Genomic DNA, 19,897 nt, shown 5'->3' with positions numbered 1-19,897 from the left:
GATGGAACTGGAGAGTGTGATGCTAAGTGAAATAAGCCATACAGAGAGAGACAGATACCATATGGTTTCACTCTTATGTGGATCCTGAGAAACTCAACAGGAACCCATGGGGGAGGGGAAGGAAAAAAAAAAAAAAGAGGTTAGAGTGGGAGAGAGCCAAAGCATAAGAGACTGTTGAGAACTGAGAGCAAACTGAGGGTTGATGGGGGGTGGGAGGGAGGAGAGGGTGGGTGATGGGTATTGAGGAGGGCACATTTTGGGATGAGCACTGGGTGTTGTATGGAAACCAATTTGACAATAAATTTCATATATAAAAAAAATAAAAAATAAATAAAATAATAAAACTGTATAAAATAAAAAAATAAATAAATAAGTAAAAAATAATAAAAAAAAAAAAAAAAAAAAAAGAATAACATACTCTTATTCTCTGATTTGCCCCCCAGGTGGAAGTGACAAAAGAGGAGCTCCACCAGCCAAGGCTCCAGTACGCGGAGAGAAGGAAGAAGGCAATCTCCTAATTGGTACCATATACATCAGGTCAAATAGTTTTCTTTCTTTCCAGCAACACCAACCAAAAGTTCCACCCAACTAAGAGCCATGTGCAAGATAGTGTAAAAACAGTGAACATCTCTGAGGTCACACATCTCCCTGCCTGATCCCCCATCCTAATAGTATTGAACCTTAGATGAGCTTATTCCCCCTTACAAATACACAAAGAGGATCAAAGAGGTTAGACAGCATGTCACATCTCCCCATAGTGGCAGGTCTGAGGCTCAGGTTAGGCCAGCGTGCCTGGCTCCAAAGCAGCAGCAGTTGTCAGAGAACCTGGCCCACAGAGCAGAGCGTCCAAGTGGTGGTTATCTGGAAAGAAGGAAAAGGACACTCAGCAATAGCATGGGATTTGAACTCACCCCACAGTGGGTAAAATTAATAGCATACTTAATTATATGCTTACTTTATGCCCGTGTAAAATTTTCCTTGGCCTTTTATATCAGTATAACATCTACAGTGGTCTCAGCAAACTTTCTGTAATAGTCCAGATAGTAAATGTTTTTAGTTTTGTGGGCCTTGTGGTCTCTGTGTTAACTGCTCAACTCAGCCATGTGCAAAAGCAACCAGAGACAACATGTAAATGAATGGATGTGACTGTGTTCCAATACAATTTTATTTACAAAAACAAATGGGGGTCACAGGTGGCCCATGGGCCATAACTTGCCCACCCCTTATGTATGCAAACACAGGGATACATTTCCATTTTATCGGCCATGACCAGGTATCCACCAGTGGCCCAGCACCAGTTCACCAGTGTGAGCCTTACATGCCATGTGCTGGTTGCTTTCCTCCAGCAATTGGCTGGTGCCTCTTGTGGTCAGGCTGCAGGATATCTGTTGTACCTTTCTAACCAGGATTGTCCCACCTGGGAAATCTAGCATCTTTATGAATTTTGTTCGGCTGTTACTGTGACTGTCATGGTTCTTGGAAAGATGACAGATAGCTTAGCAGACATCTCAGCAAGTTTGGTATTTCAGTCAACTCTGGATTGTGTGGACTCCTTCCTAAGAGCCAAGTGGGGGGTGAGAGCTGAGGGGGTGGGTTGGCACAGTGATAAAGCCTGTAATTGGGATATGGTGGGTGACACAGTTACATTGTGGAAGTGTTACATGTTTGAGTAACTTGGAAGAGCATTGGAAATCAAGAGTAAGTCCAAATCAATCAACGTGTACTTAGGGGATTGATTTTTTTCAAGTTCTTATTTATTTATTTTGAAAGAGATGCAGACAGCACAAGTAGGGGAGGGGCAGAGGGAGAGGAAGAGAGAATCCTAAGCAGGCTCCACGCTGCTACCGCAGAGCCCAGTGTGAGGACTGTGAGATCATGAACTGAGCCAAAGAGTCGGACGCTCAACCAACTGAGCCACCCAGGAGCCCCAGGTGTTTGATTTTTTTGTAAAGAATCTACTCTATCTTCTTTTCAACCGGCTGTCATTGGAGGTAACAGAACGTAAGGTCAGAAACACTTTAGTTCATAATGCCCTCCCTTCTCTCATAGGGCGCACTCAGAGGGATGAAACTTGGATTTGAGTTTTATTCAGTGTCCTACATGAAGAATGGAGCAGTTATCCCAAATAGGCAGAAATGGCTTCTCTCCATTCTCTGTGTGTTCTCACTCACGTGCACTTTTGCCACTTACATCCCCACTTACAGCACTGTGGCTTCCCTATTCTTTCTTGCAGATGGATGGTTTCTAGCCTGCTTCCAAACCCCACCTCGGCTGAGTGTTGGGCAGCCCTTCTACATGATCCTATGACTCTTGATATGGACGCAGTCCTGTCAGACTTTGTTCGGTCCACGGGGGCAGAACCTGGTCTGGCCAGAGACCTGCTGGAAGGTAAGCTAGCCTCCTCATCTCACGCCACTCTCTTGGCCCTAACTACCTTGCAACCCGGTGACAAAAGATAAGAAGATTTTTGTTGCCTGACAATGGTGGTACCTGGACTCTTAAAAAAAGGTGGGGGGGGGGTGATGAAATTATTTTTGTTATTCTTGGCTTTATTTTGAGTATGGAATAGATTACTCAATTCTACAGTAATAGTGCAAAAGGCATTATTAGTTCGGCTTTGCTTTGCATTAAAGCTTAAAGATATTGAGTCAATTTATCAGAAATCACTTTTTTTAAAGGAACTATATTCCATAGAGCAGAAATAATAGAACATTCAAGAAAACATTTTATTGGAGACCTGAGCATTTCTTTTTTAAAAAATTTTTGACATTTATTTATTATTGAGAGACAGAGAGACACAGAGCATGAGCAGGGGAAGGGGAGAGAGAGGGGAAGACACAGAATCTGAAGTAGGCTCCAGGCTCTGAGCTGTCAGCACAGAGCCCAACGCAGGGCTCAAACTCACAAACTGTGAGATCATGACCTGAGCCGAAGTTGGTTGCCTAACCAACGGAGCCACACAGGCGCCCTAAGACCTGAACATTTCTCATCTCTATCTTCACTCAGACAAAAATACTTTAGGCCAAAGTTTTTGATGAAGAAAAACCACCTAGCAGCCAGTAAAATAGGTAGTAATAATTCATACGCAAGAAGGCAGAATTCATCATCAAGCCATACATGTAGATATCATTTGTTACATGAAAAGTGTGCAATTTCTGTCTCAGCCTCTAAAAGGGATTTACTTTGTGTATTTTGAAAATCTTTGTGGGGTGTGTGTGTGTGTGTGTGTGTGTGTGTGTGTGTTTGGTGGGGTAAAAGGTGGGAAGAGCCTATAACAATTTCTCAGAACAAACAAATGCGTGAGAGAATTTTTAAATGATTAGCCTTGGCTTCAAATGTATAAGCCACTGTTTATGGAATTAGCTAAGACTTGGTTAAGTATCATAAATCACTGCCATCCCTTAATTCACTTAGGAAATGATGTGGATTACTCTACATTTGTGGGAATGGTGGAGGTTACCACTCAATCCTGGTGAAAATTAAAAGCCAGCTCTTCAAGGGTTCTGAGAAAATGGCAATAGGGAAGCAGCAACAGTGCAATTTTTAACTTTCCCTGAAGCTCCCAGAATGTCAGACAAACTCAGGGTTCAGAATAAAATATGCTTACTGAACATTTATGACATACATACATCAAAGTGTGATTTTCACCTCCCAGTAGTCACATCCTCTCCCTGCATTTCCGTTGCTCTGAAGTAAGCGGCAGTGCAAAGAGGCAGGTTCAGAATGAGGTTGGCAGCGAGAGCTGGGGCCAAATCCAGATCCAGCCACTTACTGCCTGTGACACATAGGGCAGATTATTTTCTTCCCTTAACCTCAGTTTTTTCTGTATATTGAGCCTAACCCACCTTCCAGGGTGATTACATGCATTAGAAGCTGTGATGTCAAATGCTTAGTGGAATGACCTGTGTGTAGCAGAGGCTCAAAAAACAGTTGAAGAAAAAAACAAACAAAAACAGTTGAAGAAGATCCCCTTTGTCATTGCAGCCTCGGTAACTGGCACTGACATTGTGCTTAATATCTAGACAGCCTTAAATAGAAAATGAGAATTGTCAGCTTTTTTCTTCCTTAATTTTATCTTTTAAATGAAAATACTGAAAAATTGACCTTTTGGGGTGCAATTCTAAGAATTTTAACATATGCATAGATTTATTTTTTTAAGTTTATTTACTTTGAGAGAGAGACAGAAACAGACTGAGGGAGGGACAGAGAGAGAGAGGGAGAAAGAGAAACCCCAAGCAGGCTCTGCACTGTCAGTGCAGAGAACAATGCGGGGCCCAAACCCACAAAATGTAATATCATGACCTGAGCTGAAATCAAGAGTCAGAAACTTAACCAACTGAGCCACCCAGGTGCCCCAACATGCATAGATTTATGTTACTATTACCACTCTCAGATGAGAGAATCACCTCATTCCCCACCCCCAGTCCACCCTTCTGCTCTGTTTGATGGCCATGCCCTCTCCCACCCTATTCACTGGCAGCCACTGCTCTGTTTCCTGTCATGTTAGCTTTGTCTCTTTTAAGAGTGCCATAGAAATGGCGTCATATAAAACCTAATCTTTTGAAACTGGCTTCTGTTCACTCAGCATAATTATTTTGAGATTCATCCAAGTTGTGTGTGGAGTTTGTCCCTCTCTATTGCTAAGTGCTACCCATTCTAGAAATGAACCACAGTTTGCTTTCCAGTCACCTGTGCAAGGGCATTTCAGCTGCTTCCCATTTGGGGCAGTTATGACTAGAGCTGCTATAAACATCTGAGAACCGGGGTTTTTGTGAACATAGTTGAAATTTTTCCAGGGTGAACACAGAGAAGTGGGGTTTGCTGGTTCATATGGTAACTGTATGTTTAGATTTAAAAGAACTTGCCGAACTGTTTTCCAGAGTGCTGAACCATTTTGCATTTCCACCAGCAATGGTATTTCTTTTTTCATTATCATTATTTTCATGATTCTCATAGGTGTGTATGGATATTTCCCTATCACTTTAGTTTTCATTCCCCCACTGACCAATGATGTTCAGTTTTTTGTTATTATTTTCTATCTGTATCTTCTCTTTGAAGTGTTCATTCAGTTCTTTGGCCTATTTCTAAATGAAGTTATTTGATTTCTTACAGTGGAATTTTGAGAGTTCTGTATATATTCCGTGAATATCATCCTTTGTCAGAGATGAGATTTGCAAATATTCTCCTCCAGTCTGTGCTTGAATTCTTATCCTCTTGCCAGTTTCCTTTGCAGAGCAAAAGTTTTTAATCTTGATGAAGTCCAATTTATTTTTTTCGTACATAGGTGACATTTCAGGTGACATGTCTAAGAGCCTTTGCATGACAATAATGAAGATTTTCTCCTAGATGGTTTCTTAAAAGTTTTATACTTTATGGGCACCTGGGTGGCTCAGTCGGTTAAGAATCCGACTTTGGCTCAGGTCATCATCTCTCAGTCTATGGGTTCAAGCCCTGCGTCAGGCTCGGTGCTGACAGCTCAGAGCCTGGAGCCTGCTTCCCATTCTGTGTCTCCCTCTCTCTCTGCCCCTCCTCTGCTCGTGCTCTGTCTCTCTCCCTCTCTCTTTCTCTAAAAAGAAATAAACATTTTTAAAAATTTATAAAAGTTTTATACTTTAGGTCTCCAACTCATTTTGAGTGGATTTTTGTATGACGTGAGATTTGGGCGAGAGTTCATTTGTATACATATGGAAGTCCATTTGTTTCAACACCATTTGTTGAAATGCTTATCCTTCCTCCTCTGTTGAATTGCCTTGGTGCATTTGTCAAAAACCAACTAAATGTATATGTGGGAAGCTATTTCTTGATGCTGATTGTGTTCCATTGATCAACATGTCTATTCTTCTGCCCGTACTTTGCCATCTTGATTAGTATAGCTTTCTGGTGAGTCTTAAAATCAGCATGATTCTTCCAATCTTATTTTTCTTTTTCAAAAGCATTTCAACTATTCTATTACCTTTGCCTTTCCATATAAATATGAGCATTAGCTTATGTCTGTTTATAAAATTTCCTGCTGGGATTTTGATTGGAATTATGTTAAATCTGTAAATCAATCCTATGTTTTGCCTTACACTCTATGAAGTCAGCATAGCCATACTTTACATTTATGTAGGATTTCTTTGTTTTCTTTCATCCACATTTTGTAATTTTTAGCCTATAAATCCTATATGTGTTTGTTAGATTTATATATAGGCCTTTTTTTGAGGTACTGTAAATGGTATTTTTTTTAATTTCAGTTTCTAATTGTTCATTGCTAGTATCGAAAAATATAACTGATTTTTGTGTGTTGCCCTTGTATCCTACAATCTTAGTAAATTCAATTATTTGTTCTAGGGTATATGTGTATGTGTACACCCTCATGCATGGGTGTGTGTGTGTGTGTGTGTGTGCATGCATGTGTATATTCCTTTGGATTTTCTACATAGGCAGTCATGTTATCTCTGAATAGGGGGAGTTTTATTTATTCCTTTCAAATATGTATGCCTTTTGTTTATTTTTCTTGAATTATTGCATTGGCTGGGACTTCCAGGAAAAGGTTGAATGGTAGTGGTGAAAGAGAGCATCCTTGCCTTGTTCTTGATCTTAGGGGGGGGAGCAGTCCCCCATCAGTCTTTCATCATTATGTAAAATAGCTGTATGTTCTTGTAGATAGTTCTTCACAAGGTGGAGGAAAGTCTTTTCTGTTCATAGGTTGCTGAGAGTTTTATCGTGAATACATGTTAACTTTTTCAAATGCATTTTCTACACAATTGATATGATCCAGTGTTTTTTCCTTCTTTAAACTGCTAATAAAATAGATTATACTGATTGCCTTCTAATACTAAACCAGGCTGTCAGCCATTATTTAAAGATTTTTCTTTTTTTTTTAATTTTTTAAAATGTTTTATTTTTATTTTTGAGACAGAGAGAGACACAGCATGAATGGGGGAGGGTCAGAGAGAGAGGGAGACACAGAATCTGAAACAGGCTCCAGGCTCTGAGCTGTCAGCACAGAGCCTGATGTGGGGCTCGAACTCAGGAGCTGTGAGATCATGACCTGAGCCGAAGTCAGATGCCCAACCGACTGAGCCACCCAGGTGCCCCTATTTAAAGATTTTTCTAATCCACGTTTTTCTCTTCTCCTCAGACTCAGCTGATATGAGTCTTAGAATTTACTACCATTCTCAATTCACTGCAGTTCTATTCACTTTCTTTCTCAATCTTATATCTATTCCAATTAGATTATTTCTGTTGCTCTGTTTATATATTTACTATTTCCTTTGTCATCTCTATTCTGTTATTGAACCCATCCAATGAATTATTTTATTTGGGTTGTTGAAATTTTTTTTTATTTCTTTTTTTAATGTTTATTTATTTATTTTTGAGAGAGAGAGAGAGAGAGAGAGAGAGAGAGCACGCAGGGGAGGGACAGAGAGAGAGAAGGAGACACAGAATCCGAAGCAGGTTCCAGGCTCTGAGCTGTCAGCACAGAGCCTGATGCAGGGCCCAAAGTCATGCAACTGTCAGATCATGACCTGAGCTGAAGTCGGACACTTAACTGACTGAGCCACCCAGTTGCCCCCAAATTTTATTTCTAACATTTCCACTTGATTCTTCTTTATATCTTCCATTTATTTGCTGAGACTCTGTATTTTTTCTCCTGTTATAAAACATGTACAATAACCGCTCTGTAGTCTTTGTCAAATAATTCCAATAACAATTTCATTTCAGTATTGCTATTGAGATGTCTCTGGTTTTTGTTTTGTTTTGTTTTGTTTTTGTATATGAGTAAATTTGGATTGACATTATGAAGATTATGTTTTGAGACTGTGGCTGTTGTTTAAACTTACGGTACATGTTATTTTTGTTTTAGAAGACAATTGCCCCAGTTGAGTTCAGATCAGAAGTTCCAGGTTCCTCAAGACTTCGGTGAATTGCAACTCCAAGGTCAACTTTAGTTGACCAGTGGCCAGTCTGCATCCTAGGCAGGAGTCTGTCCCATATTTCACTACTCAAAGACTCTGGAATCTATTTATAGTCAGATCCATACATGTACAGCTCAGGGTTAAACCCAAGCATTCAGGAACAACTTTAAGGGGTTGTTTTCCCAAATTCCTGCCTCATTGTAATCTCTTCAATAGTTCTGGATCCCTGGGACTCTACTCTTCCAGTCTTCTAGCAAGCTGGAGCTTTGTTTACCCCCACATTTCTACACATTGATTCGACTGTGCTTATATCTGAGCTAAGCAATAAGAATCCAGAAAGAGAAGAAAGCTGTGGGGTTCACCTCTGGGGACTGAAACTCATGTGATTAAAAAGGATTTCTCTGCCTCCCTGGGTTTTTTTCCTGCCATCCTCCATTGCTGCCACAAAATTGCTTGAGGTCTGTAGCACTAGAGAACTGATAAATTTTTTTAAAAAGATAAATTAAGGGTTTCTACACACTCTGTGAACATTAGAGATCCCTTTTCTGTTTTGGGGGCCAGAACTAGATGGCCTTGCCTGGAGCTAATGCCCATTTCTGAGTTTGAGGCTGCAGTGGGTTCTTACTGGGGAGACTTCAGCTCACCACCAGTTCTGGAGTACTTTGAGCTATTGCTTCTTCCTCAGTCTGCCTGAGGAATCTCACATATACCTCTGAGTCCCCAGCCACTGCTCCTTGCAGTCTGTCCTGGTGTTCTGCTGCTCTCAGCAGGAGAATGGGGTTCCATGTCCTTCCTGTGGCTCACCCAGAATGGAACCTGTCTGCTGTCTTTACCATTGGAAAGACTATGGTTACATATGTATGTTGGATTCTTTCAGAGTTGTTTGGGTCAAGATTTTTCTCAAAGCTAGTGTTTCAAAGAATAAAATATTTTCCTTGTGATCTTTTGAAGGGTAAAACCTCACAGTGATAGCAGAAGCTGAGTGAAAAGTTCCATGGGCCCTCTCTGTACTATTTTTTAAACTTCTTGTGAATGTTTTTAATTAATTTATTTCAAAATAAAAAAGTTTAAAACACACATACAGTGATGAGAATCACAATAGAGCAGAGGACAGCCAGTGAGAAGAAAGAATAGCATAGGTTGATCAAGTCCCTGGCAACAAAAAAGACAGGAGAGGGACAGCAGAATACAGAGAGAGAGAAGGACAGAGAATGCACCCTGATCTGCCTCCAGGTGAAAGTGCATCCATATCTGGCTGTCTGGTTCCTGCATAGTCACCTTTTGAGCATTGGCAAACTGGTCCTTCTGAAATAAGTTCAGGTTGAATGATTCCCTTTCCCCAAATCCTTTGATATCCCCTATTACCTATAGAATAAACTCCCCCACATGGAACTCAATTCCTCTCAGCCTTTTCCCTATTCAATCCCTTCTGTCTCATCTCTGGTGCAGTTTTTCACCACCCTTTTCCCCAGAAACACCATCCACCTCTGTGCTTCAGCTTCAGCTCAGTTCCTGTGCTCCTGTGCTGCCCACTCGCTCTATACACACTCTGGGTCACTGTTGAGATTCTGCTTCTCTTCCAAGTTGGTGCCATGACATCAGGAACCAAAGCACGTTTTGCTCACTGTGTTCCCCTAACACCCAGTACCTGCCAGTCCCCCAGGACGATCTGGCTGCTGGGCATACAGCAATGAGCATCCAGACAAAAATCGTCATCCTCATGGAGACAGACAGTAAGTAGAATAAATAAGTTATATAGTATTTTAGTGGTTAGTGCCATGGAGAAAACTATATCAAGAGGAGGAGGTAGGGAGTGTAGATGTAGGTACAATTTTTAATTAGGGTTGTGAGAGAAGGCATCACAAATAAAAAATGGGATCTGAGCAAAGACTTTGGCATAAGAGAATAACCATGTGGCTCTCTGGAGGAAGAAACTTCTAGGAAGAGTTGGAATTAATTGGGCATTCCTTGCCAGTCCTCAAACCTTTGTAGACTTCTATTGCAACACTTATTTGGTTTTGTCTTATTTTATAATTAATCACATACTTATTTTCTCATTAGATTAAAAGTTCTTAAAATCAAAGACAATAACACTGACAATGTAGTTAGCATTTACGTTTCATTGTTATATGCCAGACACAAGGCTCTTTAAATGTGATGTCTCATTTAATCCACACAATGAATTAGAAAAAGATTTCTAATTTTATACTCAAGAAAACTGAAGCCAAGAAAACTTCCTGAAATTATATATCCAGAACACAGCACAACCAGCATTTGAACCCAATTGTATAACTCAATGCCAGGTTCTTTCTGCAAAGCCGGGTCACCTATCATTCATCTTCATGCCCACTGTCCTAGTACTTTGTATTGTTATGTGCACTCAAAAGAGTTTAACTAATCACTGAAGGGTGTTTTAGTAAGAGTTTTATGATGTAGCTAATTAGCTTTTCAAATAAAATACTACTTTAATAGACCACAAAAACTATTTAAAAAATAGAACTAATAGCTAACTAATCAGGTGCCAAACACTGTCTGGCCACTTTAAATATCTTAAAAGCTAGTTAGAAAGATTTTTGAGTGAGAAGTCAAACACATGAGTTTATGAAGTGTCAGTTCCCTTCTTAAAGACAAAGAAACTTTCACACTTTTATAATAACTGTGAATTTTAGGCCTTGCAGCTCTACCCAGGTATTCTTTCAGTGTACCCAGGCCTCACTTCTGTTGCTACCCATAGAAAAAACTCCTCAAACAGCCAATTGCATTTAGGAAGAATATTAACTGGAAATTAACACCTCATATGTCCCCAGTATCATCTTTCAGAATCCTTGTGGAAATTGCAAAGTTAAGGAAAATAATGGCAACTAAGTTGAATTGTATTCTCCAAAATATATATATGAAGTTGTCCACATATTTTAAGATCCATGTATATTTACCAATTGAGTTGATAATTTGAGAACTAAAGTACTTAGAGTTGTTTATGGATAAATATAACCCTCTTTTGCAATCCTGGGCCCATTAGATTTGAAGTATATATGGTCTGGAATTTTGCATGTGGCTTGCTTGCTTGGTCCAGCTTGCACAGACAGGTAGCTCCAAAAACTTACCAGTCATATTGACAGGCTATTCCATTAACACTTACATTTGGCCTTTGAAAATTTTCCCACAGTTGGGGACATCAGCTTCTGACTTGAATAATTACAATAATGCCCCAAAGAGTGCATCCAAAAATGGGGGAGGGGATGGAGGCAACTGAGAGAAGAATGCATTTAGTAAAATTTCACATTAGCCCATCAGTGGGTCACGGGATCCATCCACAACAAACCCACATGGTTGCCTGTAGAGCATTCAACAGAGTGGGTGAGATGAAAACAGAAGTGGTAGATCAGAGGCCAGAGGAGCCAAAGGGGCCTGTACCTGGAGACTGTCCAATTGCCATCACTGACCCAGGACTTAAACACATGGGAAACTGAGGTAGGCTCCAGAATGGTCACTCTTTTGGTTAAAATGAGAAATAAAAATGTTTCAAGGCCAGATATCCCAGGTATATGTAACCAGAGCATTCTTTCTCTGAAGTCAAGCTAAATCTGAAGTCCACTCTTGAGCACACGCCATCTGATTTACCAGAATTCATGCTATAACTTTTTCAGGTTTGCATGATTAGAGAGCTTGAGGGGGATCAGCCTTGGGAGGAATAAAAAAGTGGGCCTCGTGACTGTAAATCCTAAGCAGAAGTTAGAGAAGAAGGTCTGATGGGCTCATACCAGTGAGTCTAGAAATGCTGTCATGAAAACACTTGCTGCTCTCCCTACTGTCCTGTTCCACTGGGGACAGCTCTACCATTGGACTAGACATATTTGAAATAATATAGCCAAAAATAAAAAATCCCGTTCAGGATCAGACTTCCAAGATGCCTCCTCTGGCTTGGCCCATTTAGGAAGACACATTCTCTCTTTAGATAGGTGAGTGGATTTAAATACTCTTGAAAACAAACAGATCCAATCCAACCATGTGTGTGGAGTTTCCTTTTGGGATGCTAATCAGTTAAGTAGATCTTATTTCTCCCATTTCCTTTCCCCTAAGGTAGATTGTAACCCCAAGTACCACCATCGGCCTATTTTATTGGCTTCACTCAAGAGGCTATTTCATCTCGGCTACTTGAAATTAAATGTTTGCCCTCTGGAAAGCCAACCACATCCCTGGTAGTCTTTCTTAATGGGTGTCTCCACATAGTCTTTCCCATGCCTCTACCTTTCTGTATTCTTCCACCTTGCCTCTCTGATAAGCATATTCCTACAGGGTCCTCAGCCCAGTGCAGTCAGTAATGTGCACTAAAATTAGTTGTGTTGAAGAGGGGAGGGTCAAGAGAACAACATCCTCTGATAGAAGATCCTCTAATATTGTGGCTCAGCATTAGAATCAAATAAGATAAAAAGTATCTGTGCAAACCAAAATCAATTAAAATTTTTTTTGATTAGGCAAGAAAGGGGAGGCTGCTACATATTAAGAACTCCCACTTAAGCATAAAAAAGGATGTGGTCAGTCTGCAATCACGTATTCAGGGCCTCTGATCTGGATGTTGGAGAACAAAGGGCCCTGCCCTCAAGTACTAAAGAACCCCTGCTATCAAAGTCAGGTATCTGGCCAAAATGAGGGGTCTGAGAGGAGAACCCAGGCATGCTTAGGGTGGTCTGAGATGATACCAAAGGTTGCTGAGGCTCACAGGTGGAACTGGAATTTTTGACGCGGAAAGTATTTGTGTGTGTGTGTGTGTGTGTGTGTGTGTGTGTGCGTGTGCATGTAAGGATGGAATGTTGCATATTCCAGTCAGAAGGAACAGCATTTGCAAACATATGGAAGCATAGAAATGAGAAACAGAAGGAGCTCAGTACTGCTGTGTCACAGACTGTAACTGAAGGGGGAAATGGCAAGAGATAATAAGATGAGGCTGCATGGGTGAACACATCTCAAAGGGCCTGGTGTTCAGTGCAGACAAGTTACCTTTTAAGCAGTGAGAAGCATTGAAGAAAAGCAGGGAGGTCACAGGAAACATTATGAGACTAGAGTGCAAAATAGGTTGTATCCCATTTCTGAATCCTAATTGTTTGCAGTGTCTGCCTGAAATAGGGTGCCTACCAAAAAGCATGAGCATGAGGGTCAGAGGGAAAGGGAATCATTAATTAGCCACATTCCTTATGGTAGCAACTGGTGACATTAGTGTTCATGTCTGTAAACCAGTAAGGAGATTTCTACCACCTTCCAGGCAAGAGAAAATAGGCAAATGGCATGAAATGCCATCTGTGCCTGAACAGTTGGGTGAGTGAGTCATGGGATCAGCCTCCAAGTGATCTGGTTCCTTCAAACTCTGCCATGGTCAAGCATGCTGTAGGGAATCAGTCTCATAGACTGCCTCTGGTTGCCTCTGAGACATGGATCAAGAACAGGATTGGGGTGGCCATTTCTCATTATTAAAAGCCCACTTAATCAGCTGTGCTGTACTGTTTCAAAAGCTGAGGGGTGGTTTGCACACTGATTGGGATGTTTGCTCCTCAGTCATTCATTCACTTACTCAAAACTAGTTTTCTGGTTCCCTCTAGGCACCCACACCTCAGAAGAGGGCTGTGAACATAAAGAGTAGTCCCCACTCTCAAGTACCACATACTCTTCTTGTAAACAGTCAACCAAAGCATAGTGAGAGTCATGTTTTAATAGAAGCATCTTACTATTTAGCAGTACCTGCAATCATTTCTTTAATAAGTATTTATTACGCACTGCCATGTGCAAGGTACTAGACAAGGCAGAGAGAGAAAAAGAAAAGAGTGGAAGAGAATCCCAAGCAGGCTCCGCACTGTCAGCACAGAGCCTGATGCAGGGCTTGATCTCAAGACCATGAGATCATGACCTGAGTCAAAACCGAGAGTCTGATGCTCAACTGACTGAGCCACCCAGGCACCTCCTAGTTGTAATTTTTGATGAAACTCTATACTATTTACCACAGTTGCTGGACCAATTTACATTTCACCAGCAGTGCACAAGGATTCCCTTTTCTCCACATCTTCACCAACACTTTTTATCTCTGGTCTTGTTGATGATAGCCTTACTCACAGGTGTGAGGTAATACCTCATTGTAGTTTTGATTTGTATTTCCTTGATGATCAGTGATTTTGAAAACCTTTTCATGTACCTGTTAGCCATTTGCATGACATCTTTGGAAATCAGATGTTTTGGTTTAGTTTGATTAGGTTGGATTCGGTTTGGTTTTTGGGTTTTGTGTTTTGGTTTTGTTTTGCTTTTTCTTTGTTTTGTTTTGCTATTGAGTTGTAAGAGTTTTTTATATTTTTATTTTTTTTAGATATTAAATCTTTATCAGATACATGATTTACAAATATATTCTCCTACTCCTTAGGTTGTCTTTTCATTTTGTTGATTGTTTCTTTTCCTGGGCAGAAGCTTTTTAGTTTTATGTAGTCCCACTTATTAATTTTTACTTTTGTTGCTTTACTTTTGGTGCCAAAAAAAAATGTGTCAAGACCAGTGTCAAGGAACTTTTTCCCTATGTTTCCTTCTAGCATTTTTGTGGTTTCAAGTCTTTGACTTACATGAAATTAAATTGTAAGTGTTGTAAGATAGGGGTCCAATAATATTCTTCTGCATGTAGTTATCCAGTTTTCCCAACACCATTTATTGAAGAGACTATCCTTTCCTCATTGAGTATTCTTGGCTTCTTTGTCTAATAATAGTTGTGAGGCTTTATTTCTGGGCTCTCAATACTTTTCCATTGATCTGTGTGTCTACTTTTATGTCAGTACCATGTTGTTTTGATTACTATAGCTTTGTAATATAGTTTGAAATCAGGAAATGTGATACATCCAGCTGTGTTCTTTCTTGGGATTGCTTTGGCTCTTTAGGGTCTTCTGTGGTTCCATACAATTGTTAGAATTTTTTTCTATTTTTATAAAAGTATGCCATTGGAATTTTGATAGGGATTTCATTGAATCTATAGATGGCTTTGGGTAAATTATTCCCACCCATGAACATAGGGTGTCTTTCCATTTATTTGTGTCTTCTTCAATTTCTTTCATCAAAGTCTTATAGTTTTCAGTGTACAGATCTTTCATCTCCTTGGTTAAATTTATTCCTAAGTAATTTATTGTTTTTGATGCTATTGTAAATGGGATTTTCAGGTATTTCATTATTAGTGTATAGAAACACGATTTATTTTTATATATTGATTTTGTATCCTACAACTTTTCTGAAATTTTTGATTAGTTCTAACAATCTTTTGGTGGTATCTTGGATTTTTTATATATATGATCATATCATCTGCAAGTAATGATACCTTTTCCTCTAAGATTTAGATACCTTTTACTCCTTTTTCTTGCATGATTACTTTAAGACTTCCAGCACTTTGCTGAATAGAAGTGGTGAGAATGGACAACCTTGCCTTGTTTCTGATCTTAGGAGAGTTTTTAACCTTTCACTGTTGTGTATAATATTAGCAATGGGGTGTGTCATATATGACCTTTATTATGTTGAGATATGTTCTTTCTATACACAATTTCTTGGAAGTTTTTACCATGAGAGGATGTTATATTTTGTGTTTTTCTGCCTCTATTGAGTTTATCATATGATTTTATCTTTCATGCTATTAATGCAATATATGACATTTATTGATTTGCATATGTTGAGCAGTCTTTGCATCTCAGAGATAAATCCCACATCATGTTGTATGATCCTTTTAATGAACTGTTGAATTTAGTTTACTAATACTTTGTTGAAAATTGTTGCATCTCTATTTATCAGAAATGTTGACCTGTAGTTTTCTTGCAGTGTCCTTATCTGAATTTTATATCAGAGTAATTCTGGCCTCATAAAGTGAAGTTGGGAGTGTTTCCTCTTCAAATTTTTGGAAGTTTTCAAAAGATTGGTGTTAATTTTTCTTTAAATGTCTGATAGAATTCACAGGTGAAGCAATCTGGTCCTGGGCTTTTCTCTGTTGCAAAATTCTTGATTACTGACCAATCCCCTTATTCATTATTGATCTGTTCAGATTTTCTATTTCATCATGATTTAGTCTTGGCAGGTTTTATGTCTCTAGCAATTCATCCACTTTTTTTATATGTTATCCAATTTGTTCGCATATAACTAATTATATGATCTCATATGATTCTTTGTATTTCTGTGGTATCAATCAATTGCAATGTCTTCTCTCTCATATCTGATACTATTTATTTGAGTTCTCCTGTTTTTTTTTTTTCTTGGTAATTCCAACTAGCGTTTTGTCAATTTTGTTTATCTTTTCCAAAAAAACCAGCTTTTAGTTTCATTGTTCTTTGTATCATTTTTTTAATGTCTATTTTATTTATTTCCACTCTGATTTTAATTTTCTTCCTTCTATTAACTTGGATTTAGTTTGTTCTCCTTTTTCTTGTTCCTTGGATTATAAGGCTAGGTTGTTTATTTCAAATCTCTTTTTTATTAATGTAGGCATTTATCACTATAAAGTTCCTGTTAAGACTTTCTGTTTCATCCCATTGGTTCTGATATGGTGTATATCCATTTCCATTTGTTTCAAGATTCTTTATTTCCCTTATGTTTCTTCTTTAACCCAGTGGCTTTGAGGAGTGTGCTGTTTGATTTCCAGATATTTATGAATTTTTCAGCTTCTCTTCTGTTGTTGATTTCTAGTTTTATATCACTGTCATCACAAAAGATAATTTGTATTATTTTAATCTTCTTAAATTTATCAACATTTGTTTTGTGACCCATCATATGACCTATCCTAGAGAATGTTCATATGAGCTTGAGTAGAATGTGTATTCTGCTGCTATTGGATGGGATATTCTGTGTATGATTGCTACGTCAACTGGATCTAAAATATGATTCATGTCCAGCATTCTTTGTTGATTTTCTGTCTAGATAATCTACCCATTTTTGAAAGTGGGGTATTGAAGTCCCTACTTCAATACTGAATTACCACATTGTTGTTTTTGCTCCCTTCTAATCTCTTAGTATATGTTTAATATATTCAGAGACTCCAATGCTGGGTGCATATGTGTTAACTACTGTTATATCTTCTTGATTAATTGACTTCCTTACCATTATATAATGACCACCTTTGTCTCTTGTTACCTTTTTGGCTTAAAGTCTATTTTTACTGATGCACATTTAGCTACCCCTATTCTCTTCTGGTTTCCACTTCCATGGAATATCTTTTTCTATACCTTAACTTATAGCCTATGTGTATCCCTGCAGCTAAAGAGATCTCTTATAGGCAGCTTATAGTTGGGTATTGATTTTTATCCATCCAACCACTCTGTGCCTTTTGATTGGAGAAGTTAATCCATTTACACTTAGAATAATTATTGATAGGTAAGGACTTGCTAATGCCATCTTATTATTCTCTGGCTCTTTTGTAGCTTCCTTTTTCCTTTCTTCCTCTTTTGTTGCCTTCCTTTGCAGATTGATATTATGTAGTGATAAGCTTTGATTCCCTTATTTTTATGTTTTATGAATTTATTGTAGTTTTTTGGTTTCTAGTTTTGGTTGCCACAAGGCTTACATAAAACACATTTGTTAACAGTTTATTTTATGCTCATAACAACTTAACCTTAATCATATAAAAGTCTACCCTTTTACTTCTATTTTTTGTGTTTTTGATATCATGATGTCTCTTCTTATACTGTGGATTCATTAGAAAATTATTGTAGCTATAGTTATTTTAATACTCCTGTCATTTAACCTTTATACTTGCGTTTAAGTAGTTACCACTCTGCCTTATTACAGCATTAGAGTATTCTGAATCTGACTCTAAGCCTACTTTGTCCAGTGTGTTGCATGTTTTCATATGTTTTCATGTTACTTATTAGAATCCTTTTATTTCAGCTTGAAGAACTTCTTTCAGCATTTCTGGTAGGACATATCTTTTGGTGATGAACCCCCTTGTCTTTTGTTTTTTGGAAAAGTCTTTATCTCTCCTTCATTTCTGAAAGGTAACTTTACCAGGTAAAGTATTCCTGGTTGGGAGTTTTGTCTTTCAGCACTCTGAATATATCATCCCACTCTCTTCTAGCTTGTGTGGTTTCTGCTGATTCCATTGATGTCCATTTGGGGGTTGCAAACTTGTAAGTTATAAACTTTTTTTTCTCTTGCTTCTTTTAAAATTCTTCTTCTTCAATCTTTGATGGTTTTATTATAACGTCTTGGAGAGAATCTTTTTTAAGTTGATTTTGTTTGGAGACCTATGAGCTTCATAAATTGGCTATCTAAATCTCTCTAGATTTAGAAAATTTCCAGCCATTATTTATTTAAATACATTTTCTTCCCCCTTCTCCCTCTGTTATGCTTCTGAGACTTCAATCATTTACAAATTGTTTTCTTTATGTTATCCCATAGATCATGTAGGCTTTCTTCACCATGTATATTCTTTCTTTCTTTGTTCTCCTCTGACTGAATTATTCCAAAAAATTTGTCATATCTTACAGATTCTTCTGCTTGATTCATCTACTATTGACACTTCATATTGAATTTTTCATTTCATTCATTGTATTCTTCAGCTCTAGGATTTCTATTTGATTCTTTCTTATGATTTCTATCTTTTTATTAAACTTTCCATTTTTTTGTATATTGCTTCCCTGATTTTTTTTAATTGTCTTTATGTGTGTCTTGTACTTTCTGAGTTTCCTTAAAACAGTTGTTTTGCATTCTTATCAGATAATTGCAAGATCTCCATGTCTTTGAGGTTGGTTACTAGAAGATTATTGTGATCCTTTAGTGGTGTAGTATTTCCTTGATTTTTCATTTTCCTTGAAGTTTTGCATTACTGTCATCACATTTGAAGTAGCGGTCACCTCGTCCAGTCTTTACTAACTGCCTTGAGGAAGAAAAACCTTTCCTGAGTCTTGCTAAGTATTCTGAGGCTTTTTCAGGCCTTCAATGGATACAGGTGCTCCATGCTTCCTGCTCGCTCTTGTGGCAGAATTCTTAGGCTTGTATGACTTCTTTTGATCCTGCCATGCTGACAGTCTCCTTTTTGCTTTCCCAGAGTACTAAAGCTCAAATTTTGGTTTCCAAACTGGTCTCCTCCTGGCCTGCAGATTGGAGCCAACTTTCTGTGTGCTCACTAGCCATCTGCCAAAGCTCACTTTCACCAGTGCTGGGGGTGCCCACTGGCCCGGTGGGGTATCCATGGGCAAGCTGTTTCCAGTGGCTCATGGGCAGACTTCTAGATGGAGTCCATGATGCAGTTAGTGGGACCCACATCTTTTTAATGCCCCTCAAAAATCCTGTCTGCCACTCTCCCAGGCTCTTCCCACCATCCAGTCATGCAGCTTATGACTCAATAATCTGGATCAGGTAAGAGAGAAATTAGCCTCTTTGGCAGCATCCCATATAGCTGGAGAAGCTGGTGCTTACCCACATATTCTGGCTCTCCCCCATGAGAGAAATCATGGTCCAAGGTTTTTCTTGGCACTAAGCTGTACTGCCATGGGGAAGGGATGATGCAGGTAAAGTCAAACCGTTCCTCTAATCTTCTCCAATGTGGCCAAATTCATATATTTTTTTCTTGCTCCAATGTTGTGCTGGAACTTCTCCTTTAGAAACCAGGATTTCCACAAAGCTTTCTCATCCATGGGTGACTGTCTAAAACAGTGTTTTCCATGGGCTCCCAAACTGTAGCCATGAGGGGCTAGAAAGGTTTATGGTCAAGGTCCTCATCTGGGACTGAGGTCTGCATGCCTATTACCCAACACATGGATAGGTGAGACTTCTGAGTCTCTTGGTGTATGGTGCTGGATCCCACAGCTGCCACACAAGCACTTTTGGCCATGCATGAATGGCAAATTATTGTTGGGGCATGGAGTGGACAGAAATGCAGGATGTCTTATTCCACCATAATGCTGACATCATGTCTATTTAGTACTTAATTTGAATTAAAATTACTAATATGAATAAAATACATTTTATTTTAAAAATAGATATTTCCTAGAACTGTTCAC

General features: G+C 38.9%; 1 protein-coding gene across 1 annotated transcript in view; it reads left to right on the top strand.

Annotated features, from left to right (window-relative positions):
* OTUD7A (OTU deubiquitinase 7A) overlaps positions 1–19,897 on the top strand; it is a 386,234-nt gene that overhangs the window by 225,373 nt on the left and 140,964 nt on the right. Inside the window, exons 3-4 of the mRNA XM_040493910.1 lie at positions 444–537; positions 2,234–2,388. Of these exons, the coding sequence (XP_040349844.1) occupies positions 2,238–2,388 (151 nt within the window). The 5' untranslated portion in view covers positions 444–537; positions 2,234–2,237. The remainder of the gene's footprint in view (positions 1–443; positions 538–2,233; positions 2,389–19,897) is intronic.

The sequence above is a fragment of the Herpailurus yagouaroundi genome, unplaced genomic scaffold (genome assembly GCF_014898765.1).
Source record: "Herpailurus yagouaroundi ecotype Mexico unplaced genomic scaffold, PumYag 185, whole genome shotgun sequence".
Classification (NCBI taxonomy): Eukaryota; Metazoa; Chordata; class Mammalia; order Carnivora; family Felidae; genus Herpailurus; species Herpailurus yagouaroundi.
The sequence above is the reverse complement of the archived record's forward strand: the minus strand, read 5'-3'. Positions and strand labels throughout refer to the sequence as shown.